Source organism: Apostichopus japonicus, chromosome 20, assembly GCF_037975245.1.
Source record: "Apostichopus japonicus isolate 1M-3 chromosome 20, ASM3797524v1, whole genome shotgun sequence".
In the NCBI taxonomy this organism is placed as follows: Eukaryota; Metazoa; Echinodermata; class Holothuroidea; order Aspidochirotida; family Stichopodidae; genus Apostichopus; species Apostichopus japonicus.
The window spans coordinates 31,754,562-31,774,027 of record NC_092580.1 but is presented as its reverse complement, the minus strand read 5'-3'; the positions used below and the strand labels follow the sequence as shown (position 1 = coordinate 31,774,027).

Below are 19,466 nucleotides of genomic sequence, written 5' to 3'. Positions count from 1 at the left end.
TATACATAGTCACATGACATATTTTCAAATCCATTGTAATCGTTGTTTCCACAGAAGGTGATTTTTCTCAATGGCCGGGTGACAAACTTTTAGAGATAGTTTTACAGAGCTGGCATATGCACTCTGTGCATTCTATGCAATATAGCTTGGCTATAATCAAGTCTGTGCAGCTTTGTTGTATGTATGGGTGTATGTATGCGTGTATGATTTATGTATGTATATGATGTAAATATATGTATATGATGTGTATGATGTATGTTGGTATGAGTAACCAATCTGCTCTCTAATGTGTCATTTTGGTGTTTCCATTTTTTACTACAACAGAACATTTCCGACTCCATGAAAGATGAGTCAACATATTTCCAGAGGAAATACCCTGCCCTGGCAAATAGAAACGGGACACCATTCTTAGCAAAAACATTAAACAGGGTAAGCAAAATCCCATAACCAGACAAGTTTTTTATTTGTCAGAAAGGTGCATGTGAACCTTCTTGTTGACGATCCTACATGACCCTCAGGGACATGACATGACCATCCGGTCAGCAGCCTTTGTTGGAAACATTGTTATCTCAATACATTACATGTATAGAGATATTGTAACAGTAAGTGGGACTCTCACTTCTGTTAAAAAAGTTTCAGCGTCTTCATACAAAGTTCTTTTTCTCTGGAATTTGCAGAGCAAGCATATATCATATAGGCCAACAAAAGTTACTATTTTTCATTCCAGAATTGTATCTCATTCTATGACTTTTTCACCCACTTATGTCCAAATCGGGCTGAAACACAGTTGTCGCAAGCCTTTTTTGCACACGCTCCAAAACTTGTTTGTAGGGAACTTTTGCCCACATTTCCCTGTTTTTGATGATTAAGCCCCGCCCCAAGTCTGGTTTTTAGCAGATTGGCTATGACTCATGGCAGCTACATGTTAGATATACAAAAATGGCTACCCTCGCGACCAATTTTCTGTACTGTTGTTAGGTACGCGTCGTGTAATGTATTGCACACTAATTACATATACACATTGTTGTACTGCTGAATGCTACGTAGTGCATTTAATTTGTAGCCCAACCATCGTTTTGAAAAAACCAAAAAAAAGCAATACTTTGCGTAGCTTTTTTGGTTCCTTGCTTTAGCAAAAGGAACCTATGCAGTCAGGTTGGCGTGTGTGTGTATGTATGTATGTGTGTGTGTGTGTGTGTCTGTGACACTTGCTTGGGTACGCTCTATCTCAATAAGGGAATGTTGGATTGAGGCCAAACTTGGACTATAGATCCGCCATATGGAGAGGGTGTGCCCTATTGTTTCTGGTGCCCACAAAGGTCACCAAAGGTCAGTTATGGTCCAAAAACCGAAAATATTAAAACTGCAATAACTCCCAGTGCCAATGTGCGACAAGATTGATATTTTGGGACAAGTTGTGAACTGGTTAGGGGAGCATTTTCAAACATAACGGTCATGTGATCCGAGGTCACCAAAGGTCAATTAATGATAAAAAACTAGTATTTTTGCAATAACTTGAGAACGAAATGTCTGTTAGGGTTGGGAGTTGCCTCAATGTAATCCAATTGTCGACCCGCATCTGGGTGACCTTTGACCTCAATTTGACCTCTGGTGACCTTTTCGTGTTTTGGGGATTTTTACAGTTTTGATGTTATTTTCAGATGTCAAAGGTACCTTCTGATCATAAATGTCAATAGGTTGACCCCGTGTGACCTTTATGTGCGAAGTTATATGGGGTCAAAGTTTTTCGGTCGGAGTTAGGATGGTTGTACAGACTTTTCGTTTTGTTTTTTGGAATCAGGAGATTAAACTACATCTGAATCCAAGGTCAAAAGGTCAAAGGTCACATTAGAAAAAATGTGCTTATTTTGGGAGGAAACGAGCAAAAAAGAAAATGTTTGGTTTTGATGCTAGATTTGGATATCAAAGGTACCTTCCGATCAAAAATGTCAATAGGTTGACACCCGTGTGACCTTCGTGTGCGAAGTTATACGAGGTCAAAGTTAATTTTCACACATTTAATGCAACAACTCCCAGTTCCAAGGTGTGATATGGTTGATATTTTTGGACAAGTTGCAAATGGTATAGGGAAATATTTTCAAACTTACCGGTCATGTGATCCAAGGTCACCAAAGGTCAATTAATGTCAAAAAACTAGTATTTTGGGGGTAGAAAATGGGCAAAGAAAAACATGTTTGAATTTTTATAGTTTGATGCTCTAATTTAGGTCTCATCAATCAAAAATGTCAATAAATTGACCCAAGGTGACCTTTGTATGTTAAGTTATATGAGGTCAAAGTTAATTTTCAGACAGTTAGTGTAATAACTCCCAGTGCCAAGGTGTTACACAGTTGATATTTTGAGACAAGTTGCAAATGGTATAGGGGAATATTTTCAAACTTAACGGTCATGTGATCCGAGGTCACCAAAGGTCAATTAATGATAAAAAACTAGTATTTTTTGCGATAACTTGAGAACAAATTGTCCGTTAGGGTTGGGAGTTGCTTCAATGTAATCCAATTGTCGACCCGCATCTGGGTGACCCTTGACCTCAATTTGACCTCTGGTGACCTTTTCGTGTTTTGGGGATTTTTACAGTTTTGATGCTATTTTCAGATGTCAAAGGTACCTTCTGATCCTAAATGTCATCAGGTTGACCCCGTGTGACCTTTTTGTGCGAAGTTATATGGGGTCAAAGTTTTCGGTCGGAGTTAGGATGGCTGTACAGACTTTACGTTTTGTTTTTTGTAATCAGGGGATAAAACTACATCTGAAACCAAGGTCAAAAGGTCAAAGGTCACATTAGAAAAAATGTGCTTATTTAGGGAGGAAACGAACAAAAAAGAAAATTTCTGGTTTTGATGCTAGATTTGGATATCAAAGGTACCTTCCAATCAAAAATGTCAATGGGTTGACACCCGTGTGACCTTCGTGTGCAAAGTTATACAAGGTGAAAGTTAATTTTCAGACATTTATTGCAATAACCCCCAGTGCCAAGGTGTGACACAGTTGATATTTTTGGACAAGTTGCTAATGGTAAAGGGGAATATTTTCAAACTTAACGGTCATGTGATCCGAGGTCACCAAAGGTCAATTAACGTTAAAAAACTAGTATTTTCGGGGGAGAAAATGGGCAAAGAAAAATTGTTTGAATTTTTATAGTTTTGATGCTATATTTACGTCTCACTGATCAAAAATGTCAATAAGTTGACCCAAGGTGACCTTTGTGGGTTCAGTTATATGAAGTCAAAGTTAATCTTCAGACATATAATGCAATAACTCCCAGTGCCAAGGTGTGTCATGGTTGATATTTTGGGACAAGTTGCAAATGGTATAGGGGAAAATTGTCAAACTTAACGGTCAAGTGATCCGAGGTCACCAAAGGTCAATTAATGATAAAAAACTAGTATTTTTGCAATAACTTGAGAACGAAATGTCCGTTAGGGTTGGGAGTTGCCTCAATGTAATCCAATTGTCGACCCGCATCTGGGTGACCCTTGACCTCAATTTGACCTCTGGTGACCTTTTTCGTGTTTTGGGGATTTTTACAGTTTTGATGTTATTTTCAGATGTCAAAGGTACCTTCTGATCATAAATGTCATAAGGTTGACCCCATGTGACCTTTGCCTGTGAATTTATAATGGGGTCAAAGTTTTCGGTCGGAGTTAGGAGGGCTGTACAGACTTGTCGTGTCGATTTTTGGAATCAGGTGATCAAACTACATCTGAAACCAAGGTCAAAAGGTCAAAGGTCACATTAGAAAAAATGTGCTTATTTTGGGAGAAAACGGGCGAAAAAGAAAATGTTTGGTTTTGATGCTAGATTTGGATATCAAAGGTACCTTCCGATCAAATATGTCAATGGGTTGACACCCCTGTGAGCTTTGTGTGTGAAGTTATACAAGGTCAAAGTTAATTTTCAGACATTTAATGCAATAACCCCCAGTGCCAAGGTGTGACACAGTCAATATTTTTGGACAAGTTGCAAATGGTATAGGGGAATATTTTCAAACTTAACGGTCATGTGATCCAAGGTCACCAAAGGTCAATTAATGTTAAAAAACTAGTACTTTGGGGGGAGAAAATGGGCAAAGAAAAACATGTTTGAATTTTTATAGTTTTGATGCTATATTCACGTCCGACCGGTCAAAAATGTCAATGGGTTGACCCCAGGTGACCTTTGTGTGTGAAGTTATATTAGGTCAAAGTTAATTTTTAGACATTTAATGCAATAACTTCCAGTGCCAAAGTGTGAAGCGGTTGATATTTTGGGACAAGTTGTGAACTGGTTAGGAGAACATTTTGAAACTTAACATTCATGTGATCCAAGGTCACCAAAGGTTTAATTAATGTAAAAAAAAACAAGTATTTTCGGGATAACTTGAGAACGAATTGTCAGTTAGAGTTGGGAGTTGCTTCAATGTAATCCAATTGTCGACTCGCATCTGGGTGACCCTACTTCTCTAATCAGGTTTAAAATTGCAATATTTTCAGAGGTTAGATATGTAAAAGTTGTCCAATTGATACATTTTGACACCCTCAAGAATCTATGTTGCCTCCAGGTTACCTCCGTCCCCCCTCCCCGATCCCGGTTTACTTAGTCTGGTGTCACCAATGGTGTGATACTCCATGCTTTATCCAAACCTTACCTCAGCTTTTGGACATTTTGCCAACTTTTGTCATTGTGAGGTAAATAGATATTTACACACCCAATAATCTATGTTATCTCTCCCCCTCCCTGTTTACTTAGGCTGATACCACCACTGGTGAGATACTTCATGCTTTATCCAAACATTGAACTTAGCTTTTGCACAATTTGCTAACTTTTGTCATGGAGAGGTCAAGCAGCAGTCTTCACTTCAGATTATTGTCAGCAGTGATGACTGATAGAATGCATGCATGAGCGTAATGGTACAGAGGATATTTCTCCATCTTGACACGGAGTTCAGAATCAGATAATTAACAGCATTTCAGGCCTGCAGCATTCAAAACCATTCTTTCACTCTATCTGGATCGATCGAAACATATTGCAATCAGCTTTGATGACTTACAGCGACTTTGCTTTATAGTTTGAAGAAGATTTGTATTGCAACACTACTATTACTAGAAGACAGTCTTGGCTACAGTATTAAAGGTATGTTACTTTTAATTATTTTCAAATAAGTACGGACTTTATTTTCTTTGGTTATGTAATACTGGATACTCATTGTAAATAGATAGTAAGTACAGACTAATTTTGTGATTGCTAGTGTGGAGCTTGGGAAAGCTGCCCCCCCCCCTCTATTTAATTTTTGTAGTTATATGTAATTTTGTTTACCTATCCGAAATGGAAGAACCCAGCAGGAAGGAGGCCAACACTTGTGACTTGCTATAACACATGTTGGACTGATTTCTTAATCAAGGATTCTTTCTTCCTCTTTTACTTAATAGGTGAGTTGTTTGCATATTATTTGTATGATACTAGTTAGGTAAGATACCCTAGATACCATTGTAATTCTTATGTATAATCAAAATGGTCAGATTCACCAGAAATCTCAGTATTTCTATGACTAGTTAGTGCCATACCCTAAGGACCTTAAACCTGTACAGTGTTATTATATAGGCAGTGTAGAGCTAGCACATATATGCTACTCCAGGAGGCAAGCTGTGGTCCACCACAGGGAGCATATGAGGTGTATTGTCTGTATCTCCATGTCATTGGCATATGTCATTAAGTTAGACTGATCCATTATTCAAGGGTTATGTATCTGTTCACACATGTGATTGGTTATTTAAAAGTAATTTACATGTTTCCATGGTACCAAGTGAGATGATGGTATACTCATGATTTCTATTTTGAGCATGTAAGCAGGGGAAAGGATAATATGTCTCTGATTCATGTGTTTAATGCATTGGGTATATATAAAAGTTAGTTAAGTTTACAGTGTGCTCAACAGGTATTTGAGGGTTAGTGGAAATGGAAAGGAGGAAGGTGATGGAAGTAAAGGTTAATTCAGAGTTGCATATCTGTAGGTGTGTGCGTGAGTTTGTGTGTGTGTGAGGGTTGAAATAGTATTTGTTATTGTGACAATGAGATGATGGTAAAGATGAGGAAGCATAGTTAGAGGGAATGAGGGTTATGATAGAAAGTGTAAAGAGTTTGCTGAAAGATCTGTTAATGGGAAAGTAGTAAAGATGATTATTATCAGAGATCGAATGAGATAGGATTGTAAAGATGTATCATTGAAGATGATATGAGTAATAAACACTTGTGACTTGCTAAAACACATGTTGGACTGATTTCTTAATCAAGGATTCTTTCTTCCTCTTTTACTTTATAGTTTATAGCTAATGACAGCAAAAGAGGGTTACACTAGGATCAGTTTCTTGCTTGCAGACTCTCACCATTCCCACCAAAAATAAATACAAGTATGTATAGGCTAGTACTAGTATAGCATGTCACATTGTGTAACATTTTGTAAGATTTTACTGTTTATAATTTAAACAATGAGCAGTTTGCTAGGTTACCATAGGTATAGACTATAGTAGCACTACTATTCATTTAAAAGTAATGGCTAGTAGTACTGAGTACTGTATAGGCTACTGTACTATTATTACTGTCTCCACAGTCACTCTGCGGTCTACATATATGAAGCCTATGAAACTTTAAAAAACTGGCTCTATGTTACTTTAAAAAAACATCTATTGGTTAAATATACTTATGTAGTAACGAGTATGATCAGTTTACGTATGCATGTACACCTTGACCCCTCAATCTAACCCCCATCTCACCAAAGAAAAAGGTGATATACTTTCTTCAATTTATTACAAATTTATTAGTATTGCTAGGCTAGTTGTACTTGTTCAAGTTGTTGTAGCCTCTTTATATCGATTCAAAGTAGTATTAACAACCTACACCTGGCCTTTGTTGTATCTTAAATTTGTAAGGTACTGTATATCCCACCTAATATGTTACTTTCACATTTGATCATTGCTTTACTTCAATTTTTGAAAACATGTAAATCTATATAATTATACTTGATCAGTACCACTGTCAGACTTTCAGTTCAGCCAAACATTTCAGAAAAGTCCTTTACAAATTTTGTTGTAATTGATTGAGGACCAAAATTTAATGGGGAATCCAACCATAGTAAAAAAATAGTAATAGAAATGTTAATTTTGGGGTAAACAACCAGCAATGTTGGGTATAGAAACATATTGAATACGTTTTCAGGATTAGGCCTAGAACTAGGAGTATTGAAGGAAATGTATGTATTAATAGCCTTGGCCTTTTATTTTGTTATTTGACTAATGTTAGCAGCCAGGTGGATGAGAAATCAAATGACCTTGGAAAAGCCATAGTACTTTACTAGGTTTGTAAAATTCAAGTTCACTTCATTGAATCTAGGCTTAGCCTATGTCTTACTCTTGTTAGTCTTAAGAAGGTTTTAGTTGTGCTCCGCCCCTGGTACTTTCCTCTCATCAATTTCCGCACGTACAGTCATTTACATTAATGAAAATAATATGGAAACGGTCCAAGAATAGTGTTGTTTGTTTACATGTTTTGAAGCCAGAAAGTCACCATTATCTAAGCAGTATGCGGAAAGTAAAGGTGGGAGAAAATCAGAAAAATAAGTGTAAGCTACCCCATGTTGGCTGGCCCCAAAGCCAGACTCAGCCATTTTTTTCTGAGATAATGTTTATTTTCCTTTATTTGTATTTTGCAGGTGAGCTATATTACAGTAGTCACCCAAGAGCTTCAAGTTCTAGTTTCAGAGTCAACGATATTGTTCCAAATCAAGGTATACATATCTTTCCTTCTGTTGTTTAAGGTTTCCTTGGTATTTTGCAATTGTCGAGATTCAGTGCCAAATAAAATCTTCAGGTTGGATGGTATGTAAGAGAAATTACCAGGCGTGGTTTACGAAAATAACTGTCACCTAGTTAGATTTTTATCAAGACCACTCTTAACTCGAACAGAATTGGCTAGGCCCATGGGTAATTTATGTAGTCTAGGATAGGCTTAACTTTAAAGTTAGATAACCCACACATTAATCAGGCTGGAATAGGCGTAACTTATACCAACAGTAGTATGCTGAAGTCTGTTAATGAGATATGGAGAAATACATTACATTAATATTAGGCCTAATTTTTCTCAGTGTTTTCTGTTTACATGTTTGAAAGGCAGAAGGCACCACTTTCTATGCTGTGCGAAAAAGTAGGGGTGAGCGACAATAAGTGTAAGCTACCCCATGTAGGCTGATCTTAAAGCTAGACACAGTCATTTTTTCTTGAGAACATGTTTGTTTTTCTGTATTTTTATTTTGCAGGTGAGCTATACCAGTTCAACACCCAAGGGCTTGAAGTTCTGTGTAAGTTCCATCTTATTAAAAGCCATCCCAGGGCTTACAATACTGGTTCAAACTTGATTTTCATTAAGTCATCCCAGGGCTTACAATACTGGTTCAAACTTGATATTTATTAAGCCATCCCAGGGCTTACAATACTGGTTCAAAGTTGATAACTATAAAGCCATCCCAGGGCTTACAGTACTGGTTTAAAGTTGATAACTATAAAGCCATCCCAGGGCTTACAGTACTGGTTTAAAGTTGATAACTATAAAGCCATCCCAGGGCTTACAGTACTGGTTTAAAGTTGATAACTATAAAGCCATCCCAGGGCTTACAGTACTGGTTTAAAGTTGATTATTATTAGCTATCACTTTATGTTAAGATAACTATACAGTTTACTTGGTCAATCAAACCAGCAGTTTATCAGGCCAAATATTATCCAAACTTGATGTCTAAAAATTGCTGACAAGTACTGAAAAAAGCTAAAAATATCAAAAGTACTAATAAAGCAAAAGAACTGCTACAAATTACTAACAAAGCATATGTAAAGCACTGAAAATACTTCAAATAAAAACCCGGAAAACTGCTCAAAATTACTGACAATCAGAACAAAGTATAGTGCAAATAATCATAAAAATAAAAGGAAAATTTGAAACATATATATCAAAGGTATTCTTAAACAGTTCTGATAGAAAACCACATACTACTTGACAGTAATTAAAACCCACTTTAAGAAATCCTTATCACTTCTTGAAATCATTTCTAGGCGACTCAACAAATACTTTGACATAAATCAATTTTAAGCACACAAAAAGAACTAAACAATATTAACAAGAACTTCACAGAGATACAAAAAGTACTTCAATTCCAACATTGCAAAGAAAACCATTCCAGAAAAAATAACACACATTTTGATCAAATGCTTGTGATAGATATCCAAAATCCACAACAGCATTTACAGTCAATCACTCTCTATATACACACTACTATCCCACAGAAACTGTTGTCGGAAAGGAGATTGTCCACAATATTCTGTCATGCCACGAACAAAAAAATTGAGTTACAGACAGCGAAACAAGACAAGAAGAGAATCAAAGCAAAATATAACATCAAACCAAACTTGCCAGTCACAACAATATGCTAATAAAACTCTCTCTGAAAAAGCAATAGAGCAACATTCAGTTGGTCAATCGAACATTACTGATATTAACTTGCAAAGTATACACACTTATGACACGTTTACTTTCTTCCCTCCAGATGACTTATGGCGTGATGGAAAGATTGCTATATTAAAGCAGTTAATAACAGACAAAAACGAACAAATTCATACCAGTTCTTATCCAAATTTCCCAGATATTTGCAGTCCAATATTGTATACTAATACTGCAAGACCATGTAATATTTGGAGAATAGTAGGTGATGGGAATTGTTTCTTTAGATCTTTGTCATTTATAATAACAAAGTCTGAAAATAATCATCATATCCTAAGACGCTTGATAGTGCAATCTCTTCAGGAATGTGACCTACCATCTACTAGTAAATCTGTTCAGGATTATATGCAAACATCTCATATGTCAGATGATTCAGTGTGGGCTACTGAAGTGGAAATAATGACTGCTGCAAAAGTTTTACAAACTGACATTTATACATATGCTGTATCTGGTAGTGAATGGAAATGGCTACGATTTCCAGCATGTGGTAGTCTCTCAGAAAGAATAGATACAAATAAACGTGCAATTTACATACAAAACACAAATAGAAGTCACTTTGATGTTGTGTATGGACTTAATAATACTGATCTCTGTCTTGTAGCACAGAACCTTGAATCTGCACAACCAAAAACAACAAGAGATCGTGTGCAAGAAGAACTGAACAGACAAAACTTGTGGCAACAAAATAAAGATGAACAGAAACAGAAAGTGAACATCACTAAATTACCTCCCAGTAGTAGCTGTTCCAACAGTACTAAACGTATGCAAAAACTTAGAGCAACTAACAGTGCATACAGAGAACAAGAAAGGAAAAAAGACATTACTTACCAAAGAACTAGAAGACAAAACAAGATGTACTGTCAAGAACAAATTCAGAAGAATGTAAAAAGAATGAAAGCCAAGAGGACAGATTGTGTGAACACTCAAAATGAAAGAACAAGAAATACCAAGCGAATGAAAGATATCAGACAACAACCGGACTACTCTCAAAATGAAAAAGTACAGAACAGGAAACGAATGAAAGACACAAGACAAAATGAGGAGTACTCTCAAAAGGAAAAGAAACAAAACATCAAACGGATGAAAGACACAAGACAAAATGAGGAGTACTCTCAAAATGAGAGGAAAAAAAACATCAAAAGAGTGAAAGACAAAAGACAAAATGAGGAGTACTCTCAAAATGAGAGGAAAAAAAACATCAAAAGAGTGAAAGACAAAAGACAAAATGAGGAGTACTCTCAAAATGAGAGGAAAAAAAACATCAAAAGAGTGAAAGACAAAAGACAAAAACTGGAATATTCTCAAATTGAACAGATACAAAACATCAAACGAATGAACACTATTCGCAAAAATGACACCTACTCTGTCCCAGAAAAACAAAAGAATCAAGAACGTATGGCACAAGCTAGAACAGATCCACAGTTTGCAGCTAATGAAATCAAATCCAAATACAACAAGAGAACCAGCTGTAACACTTCATCAATTCAACAATTGCAAGAAAGCTTTTTCAACTCTATTTCAGTAGGTCCAGAATATGTGTGCTGTTGTTGTGAACAGTTATGGTATAAAGAAAGTGTCACTAGCTTTGTACAGAAAACAGCAAAATCTACTTTCAGCATTGCTTTACACAATCCTTCTATCAACAACAAATTGTGGATTTGTAGTACCTGCAAGGAATATATTAATTCTGATAAGATACCACCATTAAGCCTTAACAATAACATGAAGTTTGTGACAATTCCAAAAGAATTACAATTGCATTCTCTTGAAGAGAAATTAGTAGCTCTTCGTATACCATTTATGCAAATTCGAGAACTTCCTAGAGGGCGACAATTGAATCTGAAAGGAAATGTGGTAAATGTTGCAGCTGATGTGTCAAGTACATGTAGACTATTACCACGCAGGCTAAATGAAAGCATGACTATTCCTGTCAAGTTTAAGAGAAAACTTTCTTATAAGCACTCAGTTCAAAGTGAAAATGTCAGGCCCAATAAAGTAATTGATGCTGCAAAATGGCTAGTTGCAAACAGTCAATTATACAAAGATGAAAGAGTCTCAATTGATCAGAATTGGAATGAAACGATACAGCAGATGGATGATGATTGGCACGAATTCATAGAACCTCCTGAAAAACAATCTGACAAAAATGAAAATGCTGACTTACCAGTAGGTGCAACTCCTTCAATTCAAAACAACAATGAAGACAATCCAGATTCAGATGATGATTGGACAGAAGCTCAAAATGATGACATGCAACTTACAGGTACATTAGATACTATGCTAACACCAGAATTTCAGGAACAAAGCCAACTTGCTTATTGCGTAGCACCAGGTGAAGGAAATAGACCTATGGGCTTATTTCAAGACAGTCTTTCTGAAATACTTGCATTTCCAACATTATTTGGTGGACAGCCAAGAAGTGACAACAAAGTTAAGGTACACTACAGCACAATTTGTAAGTGGGAACTGCGCAACAAAGATAGAAGATTTGCCAAATCTGTCCAAAACATATTCTACAAAACCAAGAAGCTACAAATAAACCAAATACAGCAGAAAGTAACACTTAGTATGAGAAAGAAAAATACACAAGGGAAGAAATTAACTGCTCAACATTTCAAAACAAATGAAAGTATCAAGCAAATCTTGACCCTAGATGAAGGATTTAGAGTATTCCGAACATTACGAGGATCCCCTCCCTATTGGGAAAGGTCCAAGAAAGAACTGTTTGCAATGATTCGACAACTTGGAATCCCAACATGGTTTCTGTCATTCTCTGCTGCTGAAACAAGGTGGCTTCACCTACTCAAAATCCTTGGAAGAACAATCAAAAACAAACATTTCACAGATGAAGAACTTTTAAACATGAATTGGAATGAGAAATCTGACCTTATCCAGAGTGACCCTGTCACATGTGCACGTCACTTTGATTACATGTTTCGTAGGTTCTTGAATAATTTCCTGTATAGTTCATATCATCCAATTGGTGAGATCATTGATCATTTCTACAGAGTTGAGTTCCAACAGAGAGGTTCCCCACACATTCACATGCTAGTTTGGGTCAAAGATGCACCTTTATATGGAAATGCAGCTCCTACAGAAGTAGCATCATTTGTTGATCAATATGTCACATGTAACATACCTGACACAGTCAACCAAACTGTTAACTTGCAATCTCACAGCCATGCAAAGACATGCAGGAAAAAGAGACAAGGTGTTTGCCGCTTTGGGTTTCCTATCCCACCAATGCCTAGAACCATGATTTTAACACCGTTAGAAGTTAAAGGCAATGACAAAACTACAGAACTGTACAAGTGCATAAAGGCTTACTTGGATGATTTGAAACTTGCTGAAGACATTACTGACACATTTGAAGATATGTTGACAAAGTTGGGAAGCACAGAAAGAGATTACATTCTTGCTATACGTTCATCAATAACATCAGACAAAATCTTTCTCAAAAGATCACCATCTGAAGTCAGGATTAATGGTTACAATAAAGTCTTGCTAGAAACTTGGAGAGCTAATATGGATATTCAATATGTGCTGGACCCATATGCATGTGCCATGTACATTGTATCTTACATTAGCAAAGGACAAAGAGGTATGAGTAACCTTATGCAACGTGCAACATCAGAAGCAAGAGAAGGGAACATGGACATCAAACAGCAAGTACGACACATTGGAAACAAATTCCTTAATCATGTTGAAATGAGTGCTCAAGAAGCAGTGTATTTGGTATTACAAATGTCACTCAGAAAAGCCTCCAGGCAGTTTGTGTTTATAAATACCTCACCATTAGAAGATCGAACAATCCTGATCAAACCATTGGAATATATTCAACAGTTGCCAGATTACTCTACAGATATTGAATGTATGGGACTTATCAGGAAGTATGCTGCCCGACCTAAAGCACTACAACATTATTGCCTTGCAGACTTTGCAGCTTGGTTCGATATCACTAGTGACAACAAGAGCAATGAGAGTACTAATAATGATTATGAATTAGATGAAAATGATGATGACCCTTCTATCAAATTGAACAAAGACAGCATTGCCCAAGACTATGAATCACATGATAATGCTGATGGCCATGATATGCAGGATACTGGTGAGGTCAAATGCTATACAGTTGGTGCATTAAACTTTAGAAAAAGAAACAAAGCCAAGATCATCAGATATGTTCGGTTTAACAAGGAAAATGATGCAGAAAAGTACTACAGAGAGCAACTGATGTTGTTTTTTCCTTGGAGATCTGAGAATAATATCATAGAGTCATGTGATACATACCAAGAACGATACCTTCAGGTTGAATCCGAGATTAAAGACAAGGAAGCAGAATATAACCACAGTGGAGATATCATTGACCAGGCAATTGATGATATTGAAAATGAAGACCCTGAGATGTATGATGAGATTGCACCAAATACAGAACATATGGAAAAGGCTCATCGAGACGAAAAGGATAAACAACAAGTGAAAATCCCTTCCAATGAATCACCTGAATTGTATGATATTGGACAAGACATTGGGATTGCAGTCAATAGTGCAAACATAGAAGAATTGCAAAAACCTCGCTTGCCAGATTCAGAATATAGAACTCTAGTACGCAGCCTCAATAAAAAGCAGAAAGACTTTTTCTACTATGTACTGCATTGGTGCAAAACAAAACAAGAACCACTGTACACATTTCTTACTGGCGGAGCTGGTGTAGGAAAATCTCAAGTATTGAAAGCTCTGTACAATGCACTTTTGAAATACTATTCTAGCCAGCCTGGAAGTGATCCAGATGATACTCACATTCTTCTAATGGCACCAACAGGCAAAGCAGCATATGGTATCGAAGGCAGTACCATTCACAGTGCTCTACTCATTCCAGCTAGTCAAGGATTTCATTACAAGGCATTAACATCAGACAAGTTAAACTCACTTCGAGTGAAGTTCCGAAATTTGAAAATCATTTTCATTGATGAAATATCTATGGTTGGTAATGGGATGTTTACATACATAGATAAAAGACTGCAACAAATTATGGGTAGCAAGAAAATATTTGGAGGTGTTAGCATTATTGCTGTTGGTGATCTCTTTCAACTCAAGCCAGTGTTTGATGGATGGATATTTAATAATCTAACTCATGATTATGGTCCACTTGCATCTAATTTATGGAGAGATCATTTTATGGCCTTTGAACTAACTGAAATCATGCGACAAAAAGATGACCAGAGTTTTGCTCAACTTTTGAACCGACTAAGAGAAAATAGACAAACAGATGATGATTTGAAGCTGCTGAACACTAGACAGTTTACAGTCGACAATGTTCCATCAAATGTTACACATGTTTATCAGACAAACCTAAGAGTGAATGCACACAATGATGAAGTTTTTTCCAAACTAGACACTCTAAAGCTCACAATTAGATCTCAAGACATTGTCGTAGGTGATGTCCCAAACACAGTCAAACAGAAAATACTGACTTGCATACCGAACAATCCTCAAAAGACAATGGGATTATTCACTGAACTATCGTTGGGCATTGATCAAAGAGTTGACCTCTGTCTCAATGTTTCAGTTGAAGATGGAATGATAAATGGTGCTACTGGTATCATCAAGTATATAGAGAATGTACATGATCAGAACATTCACACTATATGGGTACAGTTCGATGACATTACTGTAGGTAAAGCATGTCGACACTCTAAAAGAGAACTGTATCATTCAAAGCTTGCTTCAACATGGACACCAATATCAAGAAGTAGTCGACAGTTCAGGATTGGTCGCAACAAAAATGCAGAAGTTATGCGGAAACAATTTCCCCTCAGACCAGCAACTGCAAAGACAGTCCATAGATGTCAAGGAGATACAATGAAAGAGATAGTTGTTGATATGTCAGGTGCTAGATCACAATGTCACATACACTATGTTGCATTAAGTAGAGTGACTTCCATAAATGGATTATACATTCTTGAACTTAATCCAGAAAAAATTAATGTCGATCGAAATGTTGTCAAGGAAGTAGAAAACCTACGATCCATACGATCATTGAAAATATGCAGCCATGCATTTGAAAGTACGGACAGCACTACCATCATTCATCAAAATGTAAGATCACTGAAGAGACACATTTCTGACATAATTCATGACAGCACAATCACATCTGCTGATATTCTACTTTTCACTGAATGCCATATATCAGAAGCAATACCAAATGATGAGCTGTTCATTGAAGGATTTACACTATTCAAAAACATCCCATCTCATGCTCCTGTCTCAAATTCCCCATATGGCACTGTAATCTACACTAAGAATAATATCACAACACTGACTGAACATACTCTGAATACAAATAATATTGAAATCTCCCTGACGACCAAAGACACATGTGCTGGAACTGTTCAAATTGCACTAATTTACAGGTCTAATAAGGTTCCCATGCAACAATTCCATGATGAATTGAGTAACTTTCTAAGTCACATAGATCATACACAACAAACATTGATTATTGGTGATTTCAATGTTGATGTACTCCAAAACACGCCAGAGAAAAAGAGCCTTCTCTCTTTATTAACAAGAACATTCAAATACAAACAAATCATACTCACTCCTACAACAGATTATAACTCATGCTTAGATCATATCTACACAAATATTCCTACAAGTAAAACAATTGGTAGTGGAGTCCTTGAGAGCTATTACAGTGATCACAAAGCAACATGGATTTCTCTGCAAAACTGCCATGAAAACACAACAAGTTAAACCAAAATATGTGTACCATATGTCTTATGTGCTCAAATTTGAACCCAATTTTGAAGTAACTTGAAGAAACTTTTATATTTCTTTAAAAAGTGGAACATATTGATGATATTTCTTTAAAAAAATGGAACAAACTTGATCAAACTGAAACCACATTTGATGAACCTTGCAAATTTTAACAAGTATTTAAAAAACAAGAACAAAATTTAAACAATCATGAACAAACTTGAACACAATTTGAACAAATCTTACCAAAACTTGAACAAACTTGAACCAAATTTGAATAACTGTGAGCGAAATTTGAATAAACTTTAACCAAATTTGAATAATATTTGAACAAAGTTGAACAAACCTTGACCAAAATTTGAACAAGGTTGAGCAAATCGTGAACAAAAATTTAACCACTTCGAATAACTTTGACAATTTTAACAACAATTGAACAAACTTGAACAATATTTTTAATTTCTTTAAAAAATGGAACAAAATTGATGAAACTGCAACCAAATTTGATTAACCTTGCAAATTTGAACCAAAATTTAACAATCCAGAACAACATCAAGCTAAAGACAACAAGGTATCACGTTTCATTACTGTCTGCATTTTGTAGCGACACAAACAATTCTTCACTTGCAAGCAACAGAAAGTTAACTTTCAAATATCCAAGTCCATACATATCAATGACAATCATATTTACAACATATAACTTCTCCAGTACTCAAAGCAAACTTGAAAAGTTAGACATTTGTCGGTCACACATGGAATACAAAGGGCTTTTTGATTGTTGTATATGTCAGTGAATCAATGCAGCACTAATTATAGTGCAAATTATACACCTCTTCTCACAAGCCTCTCACCAGGTATATTAAAGTGAGGGTGATGAACAGAGCCATCAGTTTCAGATATACCCTAACTTAGAGGTAAACCCAGTTTGTGTGTACAAAATGAAACAATTTTTCAGCCGAATCTCCCAAAAATTAAAAGAGATGAAATATGTGTTTTGAATTTGCACATTAAATTAGTTATAAATAACAATGCATCTGTAGTTTGGTGTAAACAAAGAAAGTGCATTCGAACCTCTGCCACCCAGACCAAAATGATCCATAGTCTAACGCCTTGCCCACTGTGCCACTGCACAAGCGTAAGAAACCTGAATTGTTCGACATATAGGCAATAGGCAACTAATGTCGTGGCAGATTTAAAAATACCCCCTCCTTGTTATAGAGGCCAGCTGCCCACCCCGTTGCCAGTCCTATCTTTACGAATAACATTATAATCAGGAATTATAATAATTGATGTTGGTATATTGTCATGAAACCAGTTTTTCGTAGTTACAGCAAACCTAAAAGAGCATTCAAATGGAAAACACAAAAGGTCATTAACTTCTCATTATTTTTTCAGAGACTGCAGGTATTCAAATGAATTAACATGTTAATATTTGTTTCTACAATCTTTTCATTGCAGATTCATGGGCCATAAACTAGGCTCATAACTTCAGTAAACGTGAGCGTAGAAATGGACCAAAAGAACATACAATTCACCATACTTAATAAAGATTAGTTACAATAGCTGACCCTCCCAACCGATAAAACGCACAGCTTTCTTGAAGGAGCCACCATAGAGGACAAGCTCCAGACTGAAGGATGTGAAGAATACAAGGAAGCACAATAACCAAAATCACAAAAACTATACCATCTGCCAGCACTTCAGCTAACTCTATGTCTTCATCCAGCTCTACCTCAAAACAAGGTGTAAAGACCCTGCAGTTCTGACAACGGTGTTCAACATAAAAGTACTCTGTATTTCTTGATTTTAAGATTTTAAGGGTTCCTAATAATTTATTCATTTCTGGTCTACATTTTTTGGCAGAATTGTCCAAAACCAAGTTTAGTTAGGAAAGCAGTATATGTTAATACAATATATCAAGCTTTTTATGGTTCATGGAAGAAATGAGGGGATGGATAGCAGGCGGGTAGTGGTGGGGCTTACATTACAACAATATTTATTTTAAAACAAAAAGTCATAATCATTTACTGCCATTAAACCTCAATCAACACTACATGGTCTCTTTCCTTTTATATATAGTTGTAAATAGTTGTGTAGTTTAAGTTCATATATTTTATATAACAACAGTACAGTTTATATCTAGTATTTGAAAAAAATAAACAATATCCATGTATTTGAGATATCTGAGTATTTGTCTTTTTTCAGTAATTTGACACAAGTTAATTTCGAGCATTTAATGCAATAACTCCTAGTGCCAAGGTGTGACACGGTTGATATTTTGGGACAAGTTGTAAATGGGGTGGTAGAACATTTTCAAACTTAACAGTCATGTGATCTCAGGTCACAAATGTTATCAGATCTGTTGACCCGCTTGGACGTGACTTTATATTTCTTACATTTTCGACGCCACATTCAGATCTCAAAAGTGCCTTCCCGATCAAAAATCCGATCACAATTTGTGATCACAAATGTGTTGGCTATGTTGGTTACTTTATGGGTACAAGTAGGACCACAATTTAACTTGGACTATTTCAGCCCAATCTTGCTATGATAAAATTCTGTTTATTGTCATGTACCCCTGCGCAAGGAACCGCAGTGCCCTTGGAATACCACAATTTAACTTGGACTATTTCAGCCCAATCTTGCTATGATAAAATTCTGTTTATTGTCATGTACCCCTGCGCAAGGAACCGCAGTGCCCTTGGGCTCTTGTTCATACTTTCCTTGCTGCTATCATCGCGCATGGTACCCGAACACCACACGAAGTTTACGGGAAAATCTTGCCTAAGCATCTCTTTATTCGCTGAAATTGTGACGCAGTTAGCTGGAACTAAAATATCTATGAAAAACTGCAACCTTCGACCACATGTTAGCCTAACAACCACACTAAGTCAATGGGAAATGTAGCCTAACCATCGGTTTGCAAAAAAAAAAAATGCGTAGGCCTAGCTTAGTTTACAACTTTCAATTTGCTGGAAATCGGCATTTGTTTGGAAGGTGTGTGCTATGTCTTAAAGAGGGAATGTTGTATTTTAATTGGAGTAGTTTCTAGTTGTTATTATTTCTTTACATCAATCTGGTAACATTCTAGAGTAATTTTAAACAAGTTACGATGGTACAATTTGCTTTTCAGTTTGATTGGCCTGAGCATACATTTCTAATTGAACTTGAATGGA

The 19,466-nt window shown here is 36.2% G+C and overlaps 1 protein-coding gene and 1 long non-coding RNA gene across 2 annotated transcripts in view; both read left to right on the top strand.

Annotated features, from left to right (window-relative positions):
• Positions 1–19,466, top strand: part of LOC139961038 (dynamin-1-like protein) — a 43,386-nt gene that overhangs the window by 12,729 nt on the left and 11,191 nt on the right. The window contains exon 8 of the mRNA XM_071959865.1: positions 325–429. Coding sequence (XP_071815966.1) covers positions 325–429 — 105 coding nt within the window. The remainder of the gene's footprint in view (positions 1–324; positions 430–19,466) is intronic.
• Positions 5,207–18,982, top strand: LOC139961039 (uncharacterized). The gene is made up of 4 exons (XR_011790703.1): positions 5,207–6,407; positions 7,706–7,780; positions 8,309–8,350; positions 17,749–18,982. It is a non-coding gene; the product is annotated as an uncharacterized lncRNA (long non-coding RNA).